Source organism: Erigeron canadensis, chromosome 6 (assembly GCF_010389155.1).
Source record: "Erigeron canadensis isolate Cc75 chromosome 6, C_canadensis_v1, whole genome shotgun sequence".
In the NCBI taxonomy this organism is placed as follows: domain Eukaryota; kingdom Viridiplantae; phylum Streptophyta; class Magnoliopsida; order Asterales; family Asteraceae; genus Erigeron; species Erigeron canadensis.
Genome location: NC_057766.1, coordinates 41,490,416 through 41,512,556, shown reverse-complemented (window position 1 = coordinate 41,512,556; position 22,141 = coordinate 41,490,416). Strand labels below are relative to the sequence as shown.

Sequence of the window (22,141 nt, the reverse complement as noted above, 5' to 3'; positions counted from 1 at the left end):
TATTTTGGGGTATATAGATTTATTGTACATTATGCATTAGTAGATGTGTATTGTTAAAAGTTAAAACTTAAAACCCTATTTATTTTATAATATAATATAGACTAGTTATTATTAAAAAGTTAGAAAAATATATTCTACGAAAGACTAAAATACAGTAATCTAGCTAATAAAAAGGTTTTTTTGGAAAATATTAACATTTTCTATAATAATACGATATTTTTATTAATAAACTCCATATTAGTCAAGATATCAATACATTATATCACATCCGATACATAATATATTGTCGTAAGATAGTACCATCGACTCTAAACCTATAGAAACACCATTGTGTTTCTAGAAAGCAAAACCAAAGAAAATATATGGTTGCATATCGTTTAATAAGTTTGATGATTAGGTAATTTCAGTTAATTCCATCATTTGTCATAAATAAAAAAGAATACACCCACGACCCCACATACATCTCATTCGGTTTTACAATAACAATATTTATTTATTTTAATAATTTTTTCTTAATCTTTTATATGTTCTAATAAAAGATTCTAGAGAGAGAGAGGAGGTATGATGTGAGAGAAAGTGCTTCCCCTATTTGACCCTCATTCATTCCCATTGATTTCCCCTGCATTTTCCTCCCGCTTTCTTTCTTTCATTCCTCACTTTTATACCCCCAAAAAAATCAACCTCCCAAACACACACACACACAAATCATAAAAAAAAAACCCAACAAATATTATCAAAAGTATAGTTAATGATGATGATTATGGGGTTATTAAAAGATGAAAGAAGTAAGAAAGCTTTGAGAGGATTTAAAACAGTATTCTTTTTAATAACAATGATCATATCATTCTTATTATTTTCTGCTCCAATATTATTTGCAGTTGCTGATGCTTTACTTCCCACAGCTCTTTTATCTGCTGCTTTGTCTACACCTGATGATCATCCTTCACCACCACTTTTACCCTCTTCTTTTTTTCAAACCCTTTATTCCCATTTAACCAACTATGATTTCCGATATTCTTTGATCGATATTCCGATAATCTCCATCATCCGATCCGCCATCATTCTTTGTAAGTCTCTCTCTCTCTCTCTCTTTTTTTTTAATTTAATTTTGCACCCTAAATTAACAAACTTTTTTAAATTAATTACGAGTATTATATTTTGTCATCAAAAGACGAGTTTGTTGTGCTGGACAGTCCAAACTCGTACATATTTGTTAAAAAATAATATATAAATGAAAAAGTAAGTAATTAGTATTATTTAAGCTGATCGGAGTTGTGTGATTTTCCGGCAGGTGTGTACGGACTATGTGACGGACCGGGGTTATCAAGGGGACCATATTTAGGAATCACGACGGCCTGTTCGGTGGTTTCTTTATTATTTGTATCTATAAAAGCGGCATATGTATTTGGCGGTGGTAGTAGTAGCGGCTTCTCGGCGGCGGAAGTAGCGTTGTTCGTGTGTTCGTTGTCGTTGGCCGTTGGGCACATCGTGGTGGCTTACCGGACTAGTTGCCGAGAACGTCGGAAGTTGTTAGTTTACAAAATCGATATTGAAGCTGTAAGTATATATTTTTACTCAATACTTTCTTAATTCTTGATCAAGTATTTTTTTTTTTTGTTTATAGAAATTAACTATTTTTAGTTTATATAAATCACAAAAGGGTAAAAAGATTAATACCCATTAAACATATCGGAAAACCCACCTCGAATTTCATACCTAAACAATGCATCATGCATTAGAAACTTGTACATTATGTTTCAGAGAGTTGTACGTAGCGGAAAAGTTGGGCCCACGTAAAATCTTTTCCGTGTTTGTTGACTATCCCAAGAGGCGTAGTGGGAATTTAGGGTGGCTATAATATATACGGAGTATTTTTCAAAAATGATTTTTTTTTTTTTTTTGTTAAATTACAATATAATTACCAAGAAAAAGCAGTTAAATTTATAGAAAGTAAATTTATTGATATGTGTAACAGATTGTTAGTAGTAATATTGACGGGGACCCTAATTCGCCGGACCAATAACATGCCAACTGCAACAAGGGAGAATGTCCATTTTGTAGGGTAGTAAATTGATTTTGACTCTTAAAGAAATTGACTTCAATTCATACGCGTTTTTATTTTTCTTTCTTTTACTTCAAGAAATATCCTCGATTTTTTAGAAGTTTATTGTAAATTGTAATCGACTGATGCATAGGTAAGAGAGTGATTGTTCTTTGTATTTATGTATGCATGATGTTTGTATTATGGGGATAATTTACACATAATCTAATGATGTTAGTTCTCACAAGTCATGAAAATCATGTAGAGCTTTTTGACATGTGTAAAAATTAGTGAGTGAGTTTGTAGGAGAACATATCTAAGTTAGATTCATATAACATTTTCCCTTGTATTATTTAACATTCATTTGAAATGCCTTTGATCTTTTTACCCTTGAATAACATCTACATAAAAAGATACAAAAAAGTTTAAAGTATACACCGAAAGAGTTTTCGAGATAACATTCGCTTGGAATCGGCATAGCCTTTAAAATAAACTAAAGGTGCTTTATTTCTAATGAAATCCCTTATTCAAAGTTAGAACATTGCACAACTTTAAATTTTTGAAGTACAAGTTGGGATTCCACCTTACCCTTTTAGTAAAACTTTAGCAAGATCATTATGCAAGATGTGATCTTTTTGATATTAGGAAAAAAAGTTAGCTTAATTTTAACAAAGATTAGTAGATACTTTTATGAAATAATAATAACCAAGTTGGTTTGTGTTCATATATTTTTCAGGTCTCCACGTTCAAGAAGGGGTTTCCAAGATACACAAAGATTCTCCAAGATGAAAGAGTCAAAATAAAACTGCAAAACTAAAAGTAGAGGCATAACTGTTGTCATCTCAACCTCAATCTTTTCAATGGCCAGACCACCTTCCCATATCCTAGTTTCAGGTAACAGAATCTTTGCAAATGTTTTTACCTAACTACTTGTGTACTATACTTATCAAAGCATGTTGTTTATTTGTTTGAAAATTGTGGGCCATTATTATTTTTTTTTTTTATAAAGATATAAATATTTTATAACGCCCATGCCATATTGCCAACACATTTTCCTAGAGTACATATTGTTTGGTTAAAAAAAAATGTTTTTTAATTTTCATCCAATCTGTCCTATTATCATCACCATGTGCTCCACCCCCTTAACATTTGTCAACTTGCTAATGCCAACATGGTTATCATCACTTTTGTCCAAGATTTTCAGTTGGGATTTAGTTTATTAGGCAATCTAAAGATCCTCTATTTGTTTATTCTAATTTTTTGTTATTTTATTCCCACATGCTAGTAGTACATATGCCACAACTTGTATGTAATATTTGTTTTGTAATGTTCTTTCAACAGGTTTTCCGAAGGCGAACCTTTGACTTGATGGCCAAAGACGAAGAGATAACCAAGATAGATCGTTTATATATACACGACTAAGTTTGGGTACATTTGTAAACTACGAATTATGTTATGTTTCTTTATTGATGTGGGAGTACAAGTATCGGGTTTGAGATCTGTCTTCCACAAAAAAAAAACAAAACATGTATATATTTTTTTGATTTTCTGTATTTGGTAGAAATTGAATATATTTACACATTTTTGTTGACAAAATGCAATTACCATGATGTATATAAAAGCAATGTATTACAATAGTGAATTCAACTATGTCTAAAATCCTTGTAAAGTCACCCAAACAGAGGTATCAAGTATTATAATTAATGGACAGATTAGATATTACAACGTGGTACAACCATGGTAATATTTTTGGGAATATTCAACAAAGAAAATGCTTTTAGTACTAGGACGGGGTTAAAAGTCCCACCTGAAAAATATTAAGGGAGTACAGAGCATAAAGCATCGGGCAGGCCCGGGGAGGCAGGAATATAATATAACAAGTAGTATACAGAAAGAAAAAAAAAAGATTCCGAACAAGGTGGAATAATAGCTGGATATATATATATATATATATATATACATACAAGAGCAACAAGGTGTAATGGATTGTTATATACTTGTAACTTGTATCGACATTTTAATAAACGTAGACAGAGAATAGTAATACTCAACGATATACAACAATGTAAAGATTTGAGTATTAAAACAAAAACGAAGAACAAAAAAGTGTTTTTTGATCATCATTAATTTTGGAATTCTTATAGTATGTTTGGATTTTTTTTTATTGGTATGTGGTTTTAGTATGGTTTGGTTGTCTTTCCTTTTTCTAGTTTCTATCTTTGTTCAATAATTGATTTTTATGTGGATAACTTTCCAACTTTCACATTACATTTTGAGCAAATAGAGACAACATATATAGGTAATAAAGCGTTATATGTAGACAACTGATTATAAAACCAATACATACATAACCATAATAATCTTTGATATTTCCGAACTTAAAACTCAAATATTAATTCACTATACCGGCCATAAACACTAATTAGAAGGTGAATATTGTACTTGTTCATTGCCCACATATAGAAAAATAGCATATTCAACCTTTCAACTGCTTTACATCCGTTTATGTTTCTATCATACTAGATGGATGCCCGCGCGATGCGGCGACGATGATGATAGCGGTGTGACGGTAGAGGCAACGGGTGATGGTGACGACGAATAAGATGGGTTATCAATATCAATATGTAAACACAACAATCAAAAATCACCCACTTTTCTTTATTTATCAACATGTAAACAAACTTGTCTACCCGTATTTCAAAAAAAAAAAAAAAGAATTGTAAGTTATTATATACAAAGCTAAATAATCAACCAACTATCGATAATCTTATTCTAGTTTAGTTGCATCATCATGGAACCTCGCTTTCATTTCTGTATATCTATTGACAGCCTCTTTATATCCATTGGTATCTTACCGAGAAAAGCAAAGTTACTTTTAGACATTCTAGATATTTTTGAATATACAATTGTGGAAATAAGTAGTTCTACAGAGTTTTTTTTTTTTCCAGTATTAGCTAGGGCATATTTGTCTAAGCAGTTCGTAACAGTTCTTAATGGAAGTATACATGTAATAAGTTGGAGGGTAGATTGGACATTTCAGGTTCTTACTCTCTTAAAGCCAGTTTGCTTTATAAGGGAGTATAGATAATCGTGTATATATAGTTTGGTAGTACTTCATGAAGAGGTTTCATCATATTCAACCTTTCAACTTTTCTTTTTTTTTTTTTTTGTTTTTTTTTAATGGCAATCTTTCAACCTAGTATTTGTTGTTCAAAATGCGTCATTATAAAAAAAAAAAAAAAAACAATGACACCTATCCTGATAACCTAACACAAGACTGTTTTGGAAATTGAAAATATGTTTCAGCTGAATATATATATATATATATATATATAACCCATACGATGTCTGATACATAGATCTTTAATCCCGCATGTCTTGATGTTCTTATTAGACATACATTTGAACATACTTTAGGCAAATTTTTCATTCTATACTAAATGGCAGAATCCCATATATGTATACGGAGATTTATATACTCGTATATAGTAACCAAATTAACACAATTGAAGGTTTACGTACCATTGACTTACAATTCTTTTTTAAAGTAATTCTTTTAAATGTTTTTGATATTGTGAAAGATCACACAAGTCACTTTCTAATATATTATTTTACATAATGACACCAACTTGTGTCACTGGCATAATCAGATATATATACTTTAAATCCTTTTAGCATATGACAAAGAAAATATGTATAGTAGCTGGATGGATATTCTTAAAAACTACTCAATTAGTCTCATCATCCATTATAAAGAAAAAAGCAACACCATTGTCATCCTCTAGCTGCTTATAATACAGCCCTTGTTTAACAAGACACCTACATTACATATATATTATATATATTACACACATGTGTGTACGTGTGTACATATATTTATTTACTTGTATATTAACAAAGGACCCTACACAGCCAAGCAAACAGGCACAAATAAAAAGATTGTTGACAAAGTTGAGCCAGAAAATTTGCATATAAACATATATCTTACTGGTTTTTGAAAAGGGGACAATGGTCCTATTAAGAAAAGGATCCAACTTTATGAGGTAAGATCTATCTGGATTTCAATAGAAAGTTGTTTGCAAAACTTTAATTACAAAGACAGTAGTAGTTGATGATGATGATGGATGATTCAATAAGATAAAGTTATTCCCAATGAGACATACTTATCTAACTACCATAATTAGGTTTTATCTAATAAAAACAAACAAAAACACATCATCAGCATTCAAGATTTAAGTGGGTGTGTTTTGAAGGGCATCTAACATGATTAGGAACCAGAGTGGCATAACCAACTTGTGACACTTTTTTTTAGGTAATCTTGAGTGGTTGCTAAATAGATAATTAGCACAGGAACATGCTTGTTAATTGTAGGGTACCTGTGTGTGGTGCCTTATGAAATGGTGCCGTATTGATTACGCATTTATATATGGATATGTACGAGTATGGGAATGGACAATTGGACATACACATTGTCAACAAATTATGAAATCAAGAACTTATGAAAGCAGATACAACATAATTTAGTTAAGAGTCGAGGTTTGAGGGACTTAATGTACATTTTCACTAGAAAAAACCGATGACCACTAATCAGATGAGATGCCGCCCATGAATATTCTAGGATCGGGAAAATTCGCTGAAAATGGGCCTGAGAGAGGTCAAATTCCGGGTTCTGTAAAAGTAGTAACAAAAAGAAACAAGTCCATTCAACTGATATGCATATTCATTGCTTCAGTCAACTTCCTTACAGAATTAAAATAAAATATTTACTATTCAATATTATTAGACCGAAATTGGAATTCAAATATATTAAATAGGTATACCGAAATCAACTTGAAAATTTGCTAGCTGAATAGCCATTCCATCGGTCAAAATACTCCAAAAATTATCCGCCCAACGAAGAAACATACGAAAATTAACTCCATATAAATATTGATTTCAGTTTACCCTTTTTTTTCCAACTTTAGTTAAATAAAAAATTTACAGTTTCTTATATTTTAAAAGTGTAAACTATATATATAAAAGTATAATTAAATATAAATTAGGTTAAAATGTAAATTGGTGATGGAAAATCAAAAAGTGTAAATTAATTATTTTAAATTGGGTTAAAGTATAAATTGGTGATGAGAAACTAAAAAGTGTAAATTAATTGTTTTAGATTGGGGTTAAAGTGTAAATTGGTGATGGAAAACCAAAAAGTGTAAATTAATTTAGATTAGTATTAAAAAAATTAAAGGATTAATAAGGTGGAAGGATTAAACTCAAGGAGGTGGATTAGGGGTGTCAAGTGTACCCCCAACTCCCTCTTTTAATTATATTATAGATATGTATTAGTTTAGAATATGTCATAAGTTCGAGGTAGTGTTTCGTTCGTATGGCAGCCGCAAAACAAACAAATCGAATTCTTTTTGTTTTTTGGTTGTGACTTTCGATCGGATGTGTCGAATGTTTTTATTTTTAGGGATATGTCTACCATGAATTCAATATAAAGTACATATAAAGTAAATTCAATATTAATTTTCATAACTACGCTAAAAGGGTGCCACTCAAAATAGCAACTAGAGTAACATGGGCTATGGATTTAAATATGACCTTTAAGGCTTTAATCACGAACATACATCATATCATTACACATTACAAAAAAAATATCATTTTGATCAATATATAGGTCTATATATATTCCACATATAATGTTAATTATTAACCTAAACTTTGGGTTAAAGACGATAAGTCTGAAAGTTATATGTGTCTAGCTAGTAGGTATTATTGTTAAATAGAGGGTTGCCTATGTAAATTTACGGACAGTTATGTAACTGTCTAGGCACCCATTCATGAACCGGTATGATTGTTAGAGACACCGGTTGGAAAAGTATATATGTATGTCGTATGTGTAGTTTTAGGGAGTGTGTGTGTACAAAGGGTATACATACCCGATGGAAGTCTGTAAGATTGGATGAACAACAATATGAAAGTATCAATATAATAGAGAGTTTATTCAATTCAAACCTGTGATTTGTTCATCATATTGCAAAGATTAATTCCAACGTATAAACTGTGCTCAAGAAAAAGGCCTAGCCACATACATGGGGTGAAGCTACCTGGGGTTTGGTGAGTGTAGCAGAAACACCATAAACTGCAGGCCCATTCAAATTTAATGAGACGTAGGGAGTATTATTCATTGTCTAAATGCTCAGTCAAATATTGATACAAAAAAAGGAGAACCTACATGGGCTTTTTGTGAGTATATCAGATAGAAGCATATTAAGCAGAAAGCCCGTTTACTCAATGTTTAATGTAGAATTAGCATCTTACTATGTTCGATTAAATACTTGTCCAAAAACAAATGGGAATTAGGATCATCATCATAGAGTGAAACTCAGAAATGGGCTAAAACAAATGGACTACTGTATTTCTCTGTGTACATAGACTAACATCCTCTACCTCTCTACACTAACCTTTCAAAACCAACTACTTGAGAATTGTCATTTATTCTGTGTGGAAAAACTTTAATTTCTTCTGATCATAACAAACATTGATAACCATTCAAAGAAAGCACCATGAATTAAATTTATTTATATTTGATGTTGGGAAGTGACAAATGTTCATTTTTTCCCCCAGGTTGAAACAAAAGTCCACTAAAAATCCATATGACAAGGTTAACATCTGCTATTTAAAGAGTATCTGTCTAAAACACAGATATATACCAATAGTAAGGTGCTAAGCATATCAAAGCGGGCTTACCTCCTCCTGAAACCTCTGAAGCATGAGATGCTTCTGTTCAAGATCTGTTGCATATGGGTCAAGCTGACCCTGACCCTTATTCGGATATATATATATATGACCATGTCTCACCTTTATCCCTTTTGTGCAATATTTAATCCTCTGCCATATCTCAAACTTTACATTACCATTGGTTTACACGTTTTTTTCATCGAATCAACAGTCATTGCTTAGATAATGTAGAACATTGTCATCGGGAATTTTAGTAGAAAATATAATACACATCACATCTACTACTCTACTATACAATATCGGCAAACAATTTTGAACTATACTCTACGCATGTAAAGTTTTAATATTGCTTCACAACTTTGAATTATAATCCACCTCCTCCAGTATCATCCCATTCTGTATTGTTGCTAAGGGGTTAAAGCAATCTCCTACCATACTATTGTACCCGAAGGCAGAAAAGTAGTTATGTATGTCTACCTTTGCTCCTTAATAACTACTGCATGAGGTATTAGTAACAAGGCAGCCTGTTTGGTGTGTGTCACTCTAATGACTAACGTCTAGGAAAGAAAATGTATAAAACAGAAGTTATCTTCGTTATGGTTGCCTGTCTATTACAGTAATTTGTATACTGCAGAAGCTATATTAAATAGGAAAATATTTAAGAATGACGGGGCATTTAAAAAGGCGCCTGGCCTTGGAGTGTAAGATACCTTGTTTTAACTACGCATTCCAAAAAAGAGGCGCATTTCATCTTCAATACACTATGGACACTGTAACTAATAAATTTATTTTGGAGCTTTAGGTTTTTTTTGACCAACTTTTGGTGATAAATCGAGTATGCAACATATGTACAAGGCTAGAAATAAAAATATATGCATGGGTCAACCAGAGCAGGAATATTAATTATAGCTGGTTGAACGTCGAAGATTAAGGAACGCTTCATTGTCATGTCCTGTTACTTTTCGTTTGGTGGTGATCATTTTTGGGATGGATTTAATGGCGGATGGTGATTGTTTCATTGATGTGTGCTGCAATAAGATGAGAACCATCAATTTGTATCCCTTCTTGCTCCAAAATTGAACATAACATCAACAAAGGGATGTCTCGCCCTATTCACATTAACATTTCCGATTTGAATGTACCTATAAGACATGGGATACCTGTATTGGGATATTGTCATTGACATTGGGTTTGCAAACCAGCTTTTAATTAGAACAGACATCTCCAAAAAACTATAACTTGTGCTTTTCCTTGCGTACTTTCATGTTAGACCGGTCCTTATACCCGCGTCCTCCTCGCATCCGATGCACACTCAGAGGAGGACGCTATTAGCACGCCTGCGTCGACCCCTGCGTCCTTGCCATTTGTTCTAACTTTGAACGCGCGTTTTGGTTGGTTTGTGGGGCCCAAGATGACGATGAACGGTTCAAAATTTTAAAAAAAAAAAATTTTCTTTTTACTTTTTCTTTTCACTTAATATATATATATGTGTGTGTGTGTGTGGGTACCCTTATTTTGAGAACCCATTTTTTTTGTAAGAACCGTGAGAACTCTCAAATCATATATTTGTTCACATGTTATTTTTGTTCATTCACATATGAAACGTTATAAAAATATATGTTGTAGAAGAAATTTTTTTTCAAAACCTTATATATAGCCGTTTGTCACATGTGAACAAAAAACGTGAACAAATTCATTCATAAGTTCACAAAAGGCTACTTTGAAGGTTTCTTAAAAAAGTTTCTTTTACAACATACTTTTATATATCATTTCACATGTGAATGAACAAAAAAAACATGTGAACAAATATATAATTGAAGAGTTCTCATGGTTCTTACAAAAAAAGGGTTCTCAAAATAAGGAAACTGTATATGTATATATATACGTGGGTTGTTACAATTTTTTACGGGAAAATGATCCGTACTGCAGACTTTACCTAAACTTAGGTACTGCCACATTAAAAAAAGTTACATATTAAACCTTTAAATTTAATAAACATACATAACCCCCCCTGAATTTTACATAAACTCTCCCTGAATTTTACATAATCCCCCCCTGCTTTACCTAAGTTAGCTACTGCATGCTTTACCTAACCTTTTCCAATTTTTTACATATATAAACGAATAAAATGAGTTTAGGCAAGGTAGCAGTACATAAGTTGCAGGTGTGGGTACGTATGGGAAATGAAGAAGACAACACTGTTTCCTATTATTACACTTTTCGTCCCTGAAGTTGGTACGTTTTTTACTTTTCGTCCCTTAAGTGAAAAAATTACAATTTTGACCCTAAAGTTGGCAGATTTTTTCAATCATCGTCCCTCACCAAACGTCGTTAAGTTTCAACCGTTAAGTCGGACACGTGCAACACACGTGAGGGACTGAAACTGCAAAAAAATGACAAGTTTAGGGACGAAAACTGAAATTTACTTTTCTATTTTCATCATCTTCATCTTCTCCGGCTGACTTTCGCCGGAAAACTTAAAATGCCGATATCTCATTCGTTTCTTTGAATTAGACCACGAAACTTCTCAAAATTAATTTTCGCACGAATCATAACCAAAAGATTTCAGATTCAACACTTGCCAGAAAACTCAAAATATCCATAACATGGATTTTGAGCAATATTTTTGTACGATTTAGCTTGTTCCAAGAATGTAATATTTCTGTTTTCGCAAATAAGTCCATGTTGGATTAGGTGTACGTGTTCCTCACTAAGACACCAATGGTGTGCCTCATTTATTATTCCATAAGCTTTCCACCAAAAATAAAAGTACAAAATGGGGAGAGACCTTCATGTGGATTCGGTTTTTGTCAATGAGGCAAAGACATAAGATCAAAAAATTAGAAATATATATAAAAAGGAAGCAAAGAGAGACGAAAGGACCAGGAGGATTGACAAGCCCCTGCAACTCAAATATTTCAGATCAAAAATTCTGATCATCGTCACCTGATTCTTAGTTTATGTAATAGAAGTTCAAAGCAATTTACAGTTCGTCATTTGGTTAATTATAGCTCTCGTTCTATATTTTATATAATAACTTTAAATCCGTTGTTCGTGAAATCCTTACGTCGAAATCTCATTCTGAAAGTTGTTACAAGTTAACTATTGATTTATCTAGTATTGTGTTAAGTTTCATAGCGATTCGTTACCTTTCATTTTTGGCGATTTAGTTACATGTTAGTTTCATCGTAAGGTTTTCGATGTAGTTTACTGGTCATTCGTTAAGGTTATTAAGTTGTTACAATAGTTAGATTAGTAGATTGAGGTACAAAGAATTCGGGTTGTGACAACCGATTCATTGGATCTCGTTTCGGTTATAGGATTCGTGCGAAAATTAATATTGAGAAGTTTGGTGGTGGTTTCGTGGTCTAATTCAAAGAAATAGGTGTGATATCGGCATTTTAAGTTTTCCGACGAATTTTCCCGTCGCTGGAAAGTCTTAGTGTTTTTACAAAAAAGTCTTTTATATCGTAGTAGATGATGATGGTGGTGTGTAAGTTACGAAAATTAATGGTCTTTTTTTAGACTTTTTTTAATTGGTCTCAAATTATTTTTCCCCTATATATATATATATATATATTTTGAGACCACATCTTATTTTAGGACCAACTAGGACCATTGATTTTTGTACACCATCATCATCTACTACGATATACAAGACTTTTTTGTAAAAACACTAAGACTTTCCGGCGACGGGCCCACCAGAAAATCATGTAAGTTAAGTTACACATGTGTAAATTACTTACACTTGATTTTTCTATGGGCCCGTCGCTGGAAAGTCTTAGTGTTTTTACAAAAAAACCTTGTATATGGTAGTAGATCATGATGGTGGTGTGTAACTTACGAAAATCAATGGTCCTTTTTTGGACTTTTTTTAGTTGGTTTCAAATTATCTTTCCTGAAAAATAATTTGAGACCAACTAAAAAAAGTCCAAAAAAGGACTATTGATTTTCGTAAGTTACACACCACCATTATGATCTACTACGATATACAAGGTTTTTTTGTAAAAACACTAAGACTTTCCAGCGGTGGACCCACAGAAAAATCATGTGTAAGTTAACTTACACATCTTACACATGATTTTCTGGTGGGCCCGTCGCCGGAAAGTGTGTTTTTACAAAAAAGTCTTGTATACCTTTGTAGATGATGATGGTGTACAAAAATCAATGGTCCTGGTTGGTCCTAAAATAAGAGGTGGTCTCAAAATATCTCACCCCTATGTGTGTATATATATATATATTTGTTTATTCATTTTCGATTACAATGTTAATTGGTGGTGATTGAAAGTATAAACGTATAATGATGTTGGAGAAAAAGATGATAGATAAAGAAGATCTGGGTTGTTGTTTTTATAATATAAATTATAAAATAAATTAAAATGATAATAAATTAAAGATTGATTGGCTACCTGATGGAAAACCCAACAAAGATGTTTTAGTCGGTTTTTTCCTCACAATAGGACGGAATTTTGTTTGGACCTCAATAAAGTAAAAAGTGACAAGTTAAGATATTTTCCAGATAAAAAGCCCTTTTAATTATAATAAAATGTGTTTGTTTAATTTTGTGAAAAAGAAAAAAGAAATAATAAAGTAATTAATGAATAGTGGAAGAAGTGGAGAAGAAGTGGGTAACTTAATTTTACAGAGGTTTCTCGCAAAGTGTATATCCATATCAATATCGGGAATTGTAGCAATACTAATAGACGTCAGTTCAGCACAATTAAAGTTTTAGAAATGGTTACTAGATTTAAATATCAATTAGAACTAGACATCAAACTTTACCTATGCATCCCGTTGTAAAAGATGTTGAGAGAAAAAACCTTGTTGATTCTACATTCGTAGAAGGAATTCTAGATGCCTGGGCTAGGACTACATTGACCAATGGTTCCGATTGCGGATACAATTCTTTCTTCTACAAGGGGAAATCAATGAAAATAGTTTGATTTCGTTATATCATCTCCAATGGTTGAAACTAAGGATATCCGTACGAATCCTTTGCTAAGTATATGTTTTTTACCACTGAAATATATCCATAGTTTGGTATGTGAGTAGAAATCCTTAGCCAAGGATGTGATTCTTAGACATTTTTATACTTTTTTTTTTATGATCTTTGGACATCCTTATACTTTTTTTTATATGATTCCAGGTAAAGTTATAGATTTTAAGGATTTTAAAGGATATCATGTGACATCTAAAGGATGAATATGAATCCCTTTACCATTTGAAATTCATGATTTTATTAGAACCAGTGAGATGACAAACAACACATATATCTAATTAATTTAATATAGTTAAACAACACTTTTTAATACACATAACAAAGTAATAGGTATTTAACCATAACATATGCCACTTCTTATTGGAGCTACTTTGAACTCTGCCATGTAAGGTTGGCGTTAGACCTGAAGTGGTGCATAAATGGAGCAAATAAAACTATGTTAGTGGTGAATATTTTTCTTAGATAATAAGTAAAACTAGAGAATACGATACCTCAAGATTTTGGAGGGAACCCCGAACATGCAACAACTCGTGGAGAACATTGCTGATATTCATCCGCTGTGATGGGGATTCTATAGAGCATGATACTCCAATCCTAATGGTTGAAGTCAAACACTCTTCCATTTTTACTGCATTTGCTTCGGTATTTTGCATGACAACAACATCACTATCAATAATATCGATTATTTGGTCTAGCAAGGCCACATAAGCAAATTTATGAAGGCTAAGGTCTTCGTTGAATATGTCATCTGTCGGCTTTTTCCCAGTCATAACCTCCAGCAATAATATTCCAAAGCTATAAACATCCCCGCTGCTTGTCATCTTACTCCCCAAACCATACTCTGTGATTTACAATAAGCAATAGGTTTATAAATAGGTAATATTGCAAAGTAAAACCAAGTTTACGAGGTTTGATGAAATTACCAGGAGGTGCATATCCAATTGTTCCTTTAACCCCAGTCGAGTTGTTTTGGTTTGAGTTTATTCCAAGAAATTTAGCCAAACCAAAGTCTCCAACATGGGCCACCATATCATTATCGAGCAGAATGTTACTAGGCTTTATATCTCCATGAACAATAGTTGGTAAACATTGGTTATGGAGATAATCAAGTGCAGATGCAATATCGATGAGAATATTGATTCTTTGAAATAGGTTTAGTCTAGACGTATTTGCATTTGAATGCAACCAATCATGTAAGCTCCCGTTGGGCATGAACTCATATACCAATGCTTTGAAATCGTTTCCTTGAAAGTCAATGCTTGAACACGATGTTATTATCTTCAACAAATTTCGATGTCGAATACTTCTCCATGCTTCACACTCCGTTATAAAGCTTTTGTGAGCTCCCCGGATTTGAAGGTGTAGAACTTTCACAGCAACAAATTTGGGATCATGATCGAGGATTCCCTTATAGACTGAGCATGAGCCACCCTGGCCAATCAAATTCGCTTGAGAGAAGCCATCAGTAGCCTTGAGAATTTGATCGTATGAAACTTTTAAGAACCTTTCGTTCGTGGATGATTGAGACTGTTGGCCATTCTTTTTCTTTTTAAACCATGCATAGACCAAACCTAATACAAAAAATACCGTACAAGAAACCAAAATGACTATAATGAACAATGGGAACCTTTTGTTATGTTTCTCTGCCATTTTGCATTTGGGTAACCTAAGTTCAACTAAGCCACCACAAAGCCTATTGTTCCCCAAAATCGAGAATGCACTTGCATTGGAAAACACTCCTTTCACTGGTACTTGACCTTGGAAATCGTTAAAGGATAAGTCCAAAAATTCAAGGGAAAATCGTTCTAAGAAGTGGGGAATTTGGCCTGATAAATTGTTGTGAGAAAGAGTGAAGCCTGCCAGTCCACTCAGTGAACTTAATGATGGTGGTACGATGCCTTCAAATAAGTTGTCATTTATGTATAAGTAGGTAAGGCTAGTACAACCACCAAGGCTACTCGGAATGTAACCTGATATATTATTATACGATAAATCCAAATGGTTCAAAGATTTGAGATCTTTAATCTCACTTGGAAGTGAACCAGAGAGGCTATTATTTGAAAGATATAAGATGAATAGAGAAGTACGTTGAAGAAGTTGTTTAGGTATCTTGCCACTTAGTTTATTGTTCTGAAGGAACAACACCTGGAGTCGATGACAATTCCCAATAGTTGTTGGGATATCCCCATCCAATTTGTTGGAAGCTAAATAAATCATATTCAACATTGATAAGTTTCCTATTGTATATGGAATAGGACCTGAAAATTGATTTTCATATAGATAGACCTCTTGTAGGTTTTGAAGCATGCCAATGGTAGAGGGGATTTCTCCCGTGAATTGGTTTCTTTCTAAAACTAAATAGGTCAAACCAACTAGATTACCTATACTTGAAGGGAGGTTTCCGTATAACCGATTTCCTCCTAAATATAGAAATTGGAGTCGATTAGAAAGATTACCTATTGTTGTGGGGACCACTCCTTCAATGTTACAATTACCAATACCCAATTTCTCTAATTTGGTACAGTTTCCCATAGAATCAATTGAAAACTTCAGCTCATCTGCTCCACCTCCGTTGAAGTCGTTATTCATCAAAGCTATATAAGAAATATCTTTTAGGTTTGCAAAGTCAATCATCAACTTCCCACTAAAATTGTTATCACTCATTTCAAGATGATCTAATCTCGAACAGTTAGATATTGACATGGGAAGAAGACCGGACAATTGATTATCTCGTAGAACAAGCCTTCGAAGATTTAGGAGCATTGATCCAGTTGTCGGAGGAAGTGTACCCGTAAGCTGATTCACAGCCAAAGAAAAATTAGTTAGGAGCGAGAGGTTATAGATGGAGTGAGGGATGGTTCCATGTAAGTTACATTCGCCTGCGTTGAATATCCTTAAGCTTTTCCACCGGCCTAAGGTGTGTGGAATTCTCCCACCCAATGGATTTTTGATCGCCTGGAATTCTTTCATTAATGTCAAATTCCCCAAGAAAGGAGGAAATCCTCCGGTTAAGTTATTATAGTTGAATGAAAGAAAAATGAGTTTGGAGAGGAAACTGATCTCCACGGGTATGCTTCCAACTAACTTATTTCTAGCAAGAGAAAGGAATTTAAGGTTATAACAACTAGACAAGTTAATAGGAATGACTCCATTGAATTTGTTTTGGTACAAATAAAGAATACGTAGTCTCGAAAGACGACCAAGCTCATGAGGGATGGTTCCTTCAAAGCTGTTGTTCCCCAGTGATAACATCCGAAGGAAGCTCAAGTTTCCTACATGAGGAGACAATGAGCCTTGTAGGCCTTCCGACTCAAGTTGTATCACAGTCACTCTTTTATGATGCTTCCCACATGAAACACCACCCCATTTACAAAAATGAGAGGAAGAGTTCCATGAGGCTAGAGCTCCATATGGATCACCGATGAATGACTTGAATGACAACAACGCCATATGATCGCTCTCATTTCCTAAATGGGAACCAGTGATGGTAGCAAAAGTAGTTGGAAATATAACAAGTGTATACGAAAAGATAGAAATAAGAGTGAGAGATGCTAAGGAAATCATTGTTCTTTTTTGTTTTGGATATATAAACCTTAATACACATCCAGCCTTTTTAAATTTTAATTGATGATCAAGTGGAATTACGATTGTAGTTTGTAAAGCATTTCCAAGGAGGAGGATAGGATAATAAGTGAGAATATGGAGATGAGTGGGTTTGGGGCCCATGATGGGATTCAAAAGATGAAAATGAATTGGTTAATGGTGGTGTCTTGGCGTGTTCGGCTAACAGAAAGCAAACAAAGCATTATGACATTCTTTCAAAGAGTCAGCAAAAAAAATGGAATCCATTTTTGTTAGCATGTGTGTGATACCACAATTATGCTTTTAGATTATATATAAATTAAAAAAATTTATATGACACAATGATACTGTATGTGATGACACATGTGTAAATTAACTTACACATGATTTTTTTGTGGGCCCGTCGCTGGAAAGTCTTAGTGTTTTTACATAAAAGTCTTGTATATCGTAGTAAATGATGATGGTGGTGTGTAAGTTACGAAAATCAATGGTCCTTTTTTGGACTTTTTTTAGTTGGTCTCAAATTATCTTTTCTCATTATATACATACTAAAAACCAATGTGTTATGTACAAGTCTTTTAAGCATGAAAAGTACATGCTATTAAAGCACATACTAATTTTAACTAAATTTCGTTTTAACCCTTTTAATTTCAACCAATATTCGTTTTAACCCCCTAAAATTTTTATTTTTTAACTTTTATCTCATTTATAATATACTAAAAACATATATGAATGTATAAGTGCTTTATACGTAGAATGTACAAGTTCTTAACTTCTTATAGCACATGATAATTTTTACCATTTTTCAGTTTAACCCCCTGAATTTTATATTCTTTTAACTTTTGTTCTACATCAAAGTTTTCTTTCTACGAGTAATTTTCTTGACACTAAGTTTTTGGGTTCTCAATTTTTCATCAAATAACTTTCACGTGGTTACGATTTTACTTTTAAACATTTGGTTTTACTATTTTTATCCGTCTTTATATATATATATAACGTTTTTAATATATAATAACTTTCATTATCGTTACGTCTTAGGTTCATGTAACATTTAAATTATTAACATAGTTATTGTTTATGTTTTTATACAAAAGGTCTATACAAATTTACAAATCCTTTGTGCCTTACAAATTCTTATAACATAATAATAATTTTTACCAATTTTTTCGATCTTTTAACTTTTGCCTTACATCAAAGTTTTCATTTTCGTCACACTAAACTTTTGGATTTTTATCAGACAACTTTCACACAGTTACGAATTTACTTTTAAACATTTGTTTTGATTATTTTAATCTATATTTTTATATAAATAATGTTTTTTATATAATAACTTTTGTCATAATTATGTCTTACGTTCTTATAACATTTAAAGCATTAATATAGTTATTGCATGAGCTACAAAAACTAGTATATATACTAAAAAGTAACTTCTTGCTGTGAGAGCTTTTTACTGTAGCTAAAAGTATAAAAACTCATACATGAGGTACAACTGTTTTATGCATCAAATGATTATGAGAGTATTTCTTTATTACAACTGTTATATGCATCAAAACATATATTGTACAACATACATACATATGCTATTCATCAACCACCGCCTGAAAAAATTCCGCTGGCAAAAACCACGGGAACAACTAGAAACCACTTATCGGGCAAAACTTTCATTCTCGACAAAGTTGTATTACAAAGCCTTAACTCAAAGTAATTTGGTGAGGTTTAAAATTGTGACTGTATTTGGATGTCTACACTACATTGTCGATTTCCATCTAACACAGATTTTTAGTAAATTGTTGATATGGTTCTTTTCTTTTCAAACAAACAATAAAAGCAACTGATTGATTTTTGTAGAGAGAAAGAACAAAAGATGGGTAAAGAAGAAAATTAGGAGGTGGAGGAAACTTGCTAGATGGAGAGAAAAGAAAATGTGTTGTATACTAATGTAGTCATGTGTAGGAGTGTAGTGGCTGTATAAAGAAAATGATAGTGGCGGAGAAAACAAGAGGACATGTCACTTCCATTATTTTTTTAATAACTTTTACCTTTTATTTTAAAAGTATTGTAACTTATAACTTTATTGAATAGTTTTATGCTTTCAAATTATTAGCTTTGAATTTTTTTTTTCTATTTTGAGGGCTTAAGATTTAGCTTCAAGAATTTTTTCTAAAAAATTTATGCTAATTTCTTTAATCATTTGTTTAATACCTAACAATATTTATGGCCAAAATCCTTAATTGGCTTTCATGTACAGCACACTCTTACGTTTCAGCGGCAACGCGCGGAGTAAAATTCTAGTTGTTTAACAAGAACCTAAACTACATACGTTTTTTCTCTGAACAGCAACATCACATACAAATGATATATTACACACGCGTGTGTACATAGGTTTACTTTATTTATTACCAACGCAGCCATGCAAACAAGCACGAATATAAAGATTGCCGACAAAGTTGAGCCAGGAATTTGCATATAACAATATCTTACTGGTTTTCGAAAAGGGGACAATGGTCCTATTAGGAAAAAAATCCAACTTTATGAGGTAAGAAATAAGTTCCATCTGGAAATCAATAGAAAGTTGATTGAATAACATTACAAAGAGAGTTGATGGATGATTCAATAAGATTAAGTCATTCCAGTGATGCATACTAACCCAACTATCATAAAACACATCAGCATTCAAGATTAGGGTGTGTTTGGAAGAGCATCTAACATAATTAGGAACCAGAGTGATTGCTAGATAGATAATTAGCATGGGAGCATTCATGCCAATTGTAGGGCACTGGTTTGCGGTGGGGTGATGCCTTCTGAAATACTGTCGTATTAATTAGATGTATAGGGATATGTACGAGCATGGGCATGAATTTACACAACGTCAACAACGCAATTTTTTTTTTCCAACACGGGAATATGTGCATACACTATAGGGATGAAATAAAAAACATGTGAAAGCAATGCTTGTACAAATACAACATTATTTAGTTAAGGCTGTGTTTGATTTCCACCGAATGGCATGGTTCAGCATTTAATGCTGAATCGGTCAGCATTCCCCTTGTTTGTTTTGAGCCTCTGAACACTAAACGAAACCAAAAAAAACTCTGACCCATTCTACCCCACATCCTCTCTTAATCATTCATTATCCAATCTTTTACCCAAATACCCTCTTACCCTTTTTCACCCCATTCTTTTTCTGCCATTTCTATCCTCCATTCACCTTGTTTTTGCTTCTTTTTTTTTCTCTGCTACTTATATAGCATCTGTATCTTTGTCCTAATCTCTTTTCTTTCTTTTTTTGCTCCTTTTTTTCTCTCTCCTACTTTAATCCATTCTTTTCTTATGTATATTCCTAATGGTGGTCCCCTATTAAAAACAAGAACATCAAGTTCCGATTTTGTCTTCCAAGTCACGTGATGTAGTGGAATCAAAGTTTGAATGTGTGAATAAAAATTGATTCTCAGGGTGAAATTTGATGGATTTTATGAAAATTGTTAACGGTGAAGGTGGAAGAATGTGATGGTGGTAAATGCTGGTTGTGATTGTTGTTAGAGAAGATAAGGAAGCAGAGACGATGATGATGAGTTGATGACATTTTTTGGCCATTGAAACATATGAACATTTTTTATTTCTTTTAAATGTTTTAATACTAGAAGATTGCGAGCTGCAATAATCGTGGATACGCGATAAAATTAGAAGATGACAAAAAAAAATACTGGTCATTGCACAGTCTTTGGGCGTTGCCCCGGAAAAGATAACATGTAACATTTACAACTCATGGTAATTAATGAATTTATGTGATAAAAAAAAGACCGAAACTTCTGTGACAAAAGTTAGAAAAATGAAATTTTAAAAACTAAATAAAACAAAACTTTCTTGCGAAAAGTAAAAGAAATAAAGTTATGCGACAAAAAATAAAAAGGTTAAAAGTTTCATGGCAGGAATGCAAAAAGTTTGACGAAAACTAAAAAAACAAAAGTTATATACTTCCTCCGTCCCAATTTAAATGTCCACGTTTGACTTTCCAAGTCTTTTTTTCGTAACTTTGACCATTAATATTATTGTTTGTGTTTTATAATACTTGGCGAAAGTTATACCATTATAAAATACATTGAAAACTTAATCGATTCATATATATTATATCAAGTATTACATAATACAAGTAGAATTCTAGATGGTCAAAGTTTACCATGAAAGACCAAAAATGTCAAACTATGACATTTAAATTGGGACGGAGGGAGTAATAATGAAACTTTCGTGGCAAAATTAGAAAAAATAAAAATATAAAAAGTAAAATAAAACAAATTTTTTTTGCAAAAAATAAAAGAAGCGAAAGTGATGTGGCAAAAGTAAAACGTCGAAAACTTTCGTGGTAATTAAGGAATTTATGTGATAAAAAGTACAAAGAATGAAACTTTCGTGTCAAAACTTACAAAAATGAAAGTTTAAAAACAAAATAAAATAAAAAGGTTGAAAGGTTAAGCGACAAAAAATAAAAAGGTTAAAAGTTTCATGGCAGGAATGCAAAAAGTTTGACGAAAACTAAAAAAACAAAAGTTATATAATAATGAAACTTTCGTTGCAAAATTAGAAAAAATAAAAATATAAAAGGTAATATAAAACAAATTTTTTTTGCAAAAAATAAAAGAAGCGAAAGTGATGTGGCAAAAGTAAAACGGCAAAAACTTTCATGGTAATTAAGGAATTTACGTGATAAAAAGTACAAAGAATGAAACTTTCGTGTCAAAACTTACAAAAATGAAAGTTTAAAAACAAAATAAAACAAAACTTTCGTGCCAAAA

The 22,141-nt window shown here is 32.4% G+C and overlaps 2 protein-coding genes across 2 annotated transcripts; one reads left to right on the top strand and one right to left on the bottom strand.

The window, feature by feature from the left end:
• Positions 1-670: 670 nt before the first annotated feature.
• LOC122603761 lies at positions 671-3,691 on the top strand. The gene is made up of 4 exons (XM_043776557.1): positions 671-1,067; positions 1,292-1,557; positions 2,778-2,935; positions 3,383-3,691. The coding sequence occupies exons 1-3, from the start codon at positions 749-751 to the stop codon at positions 2,856-2,858; spliced, it is 666 nt and encodes a 221-aa protein (XP_043632492.1). The 5' UTR covers positions 671-748; the 3' UTR covers positions 2,859-2,935; positions 3,383-3,691.
• Positions 3,692-14,024: 10,333 nt separating this feature from the next.
• LOC122603584 (probable LRR receptor-like serine/threonine-protein kinase At3g47570) lies at positions 14,025-17,391 on the bottom strand. Its single transcript, XM_043776323.1, has 4 exons — positions 16,226-17,391; positions 14,693-15,340; positions 14,261-14,610; positions 14,025-14,172 (listed from the first exon to the last, which is right to left on the bottom strand). Exons 1-4 carry the CDS (start codon positions 17,331-17,333, stop codon positions 14,167-14,169), a joined length of 2,112 nt encoding a protein of 703 aa, XP_043632258.1. The 5' UTR covers positions 17,334-17,391; the 3' UTR covers positions 14,025-14,166.
• Positions 17,392-22,141: the final 4,750 nt, after the last annotated feature.

Coding starts and splice junctions, on each gene's coding strand:
- LOC122603761 (XM_043776557.1), top strand. CDS start 749: ATGATGATGATTATGGGGTTATTAAAAGATGAAAGAAGTAAGAAAGCT. Junction 1,068..1,291: donor CCGATCCGCCATCATTCTTT/GTAAGTCTCTCT, acceptor ATTTTCCGGCAG/GTGTGTACGGACTATGTGAC. Junction 1,558..2,777: donor ACAAAATCGATATTGAAGCT/GTAAGTATATAT, acceptor TATATTTTTCAG/GTCTCCACGTTCAAGAAGGG.
- LOC122603584 (XM_043776323.1), bottom strand. CDS start 17,333: ATGATTTCCTTAGCATCTCTCACTCTTATTTCTATCTTTTCGTATACA. Junction 15,341..16,225: donor AGTGGTCCCCACAACAATAG/GTAATCTTTCTA, acceptor TTTTTGTATTAG/GTTTGGTCTATGCATGGTTT. Junction 14,611..14,692: donor AATTGGATATGCACCTCCTG/GTAATTTCATCA, acceptor TGTAAATCACAG/AGTATGGTTTGGGGAGTAAG.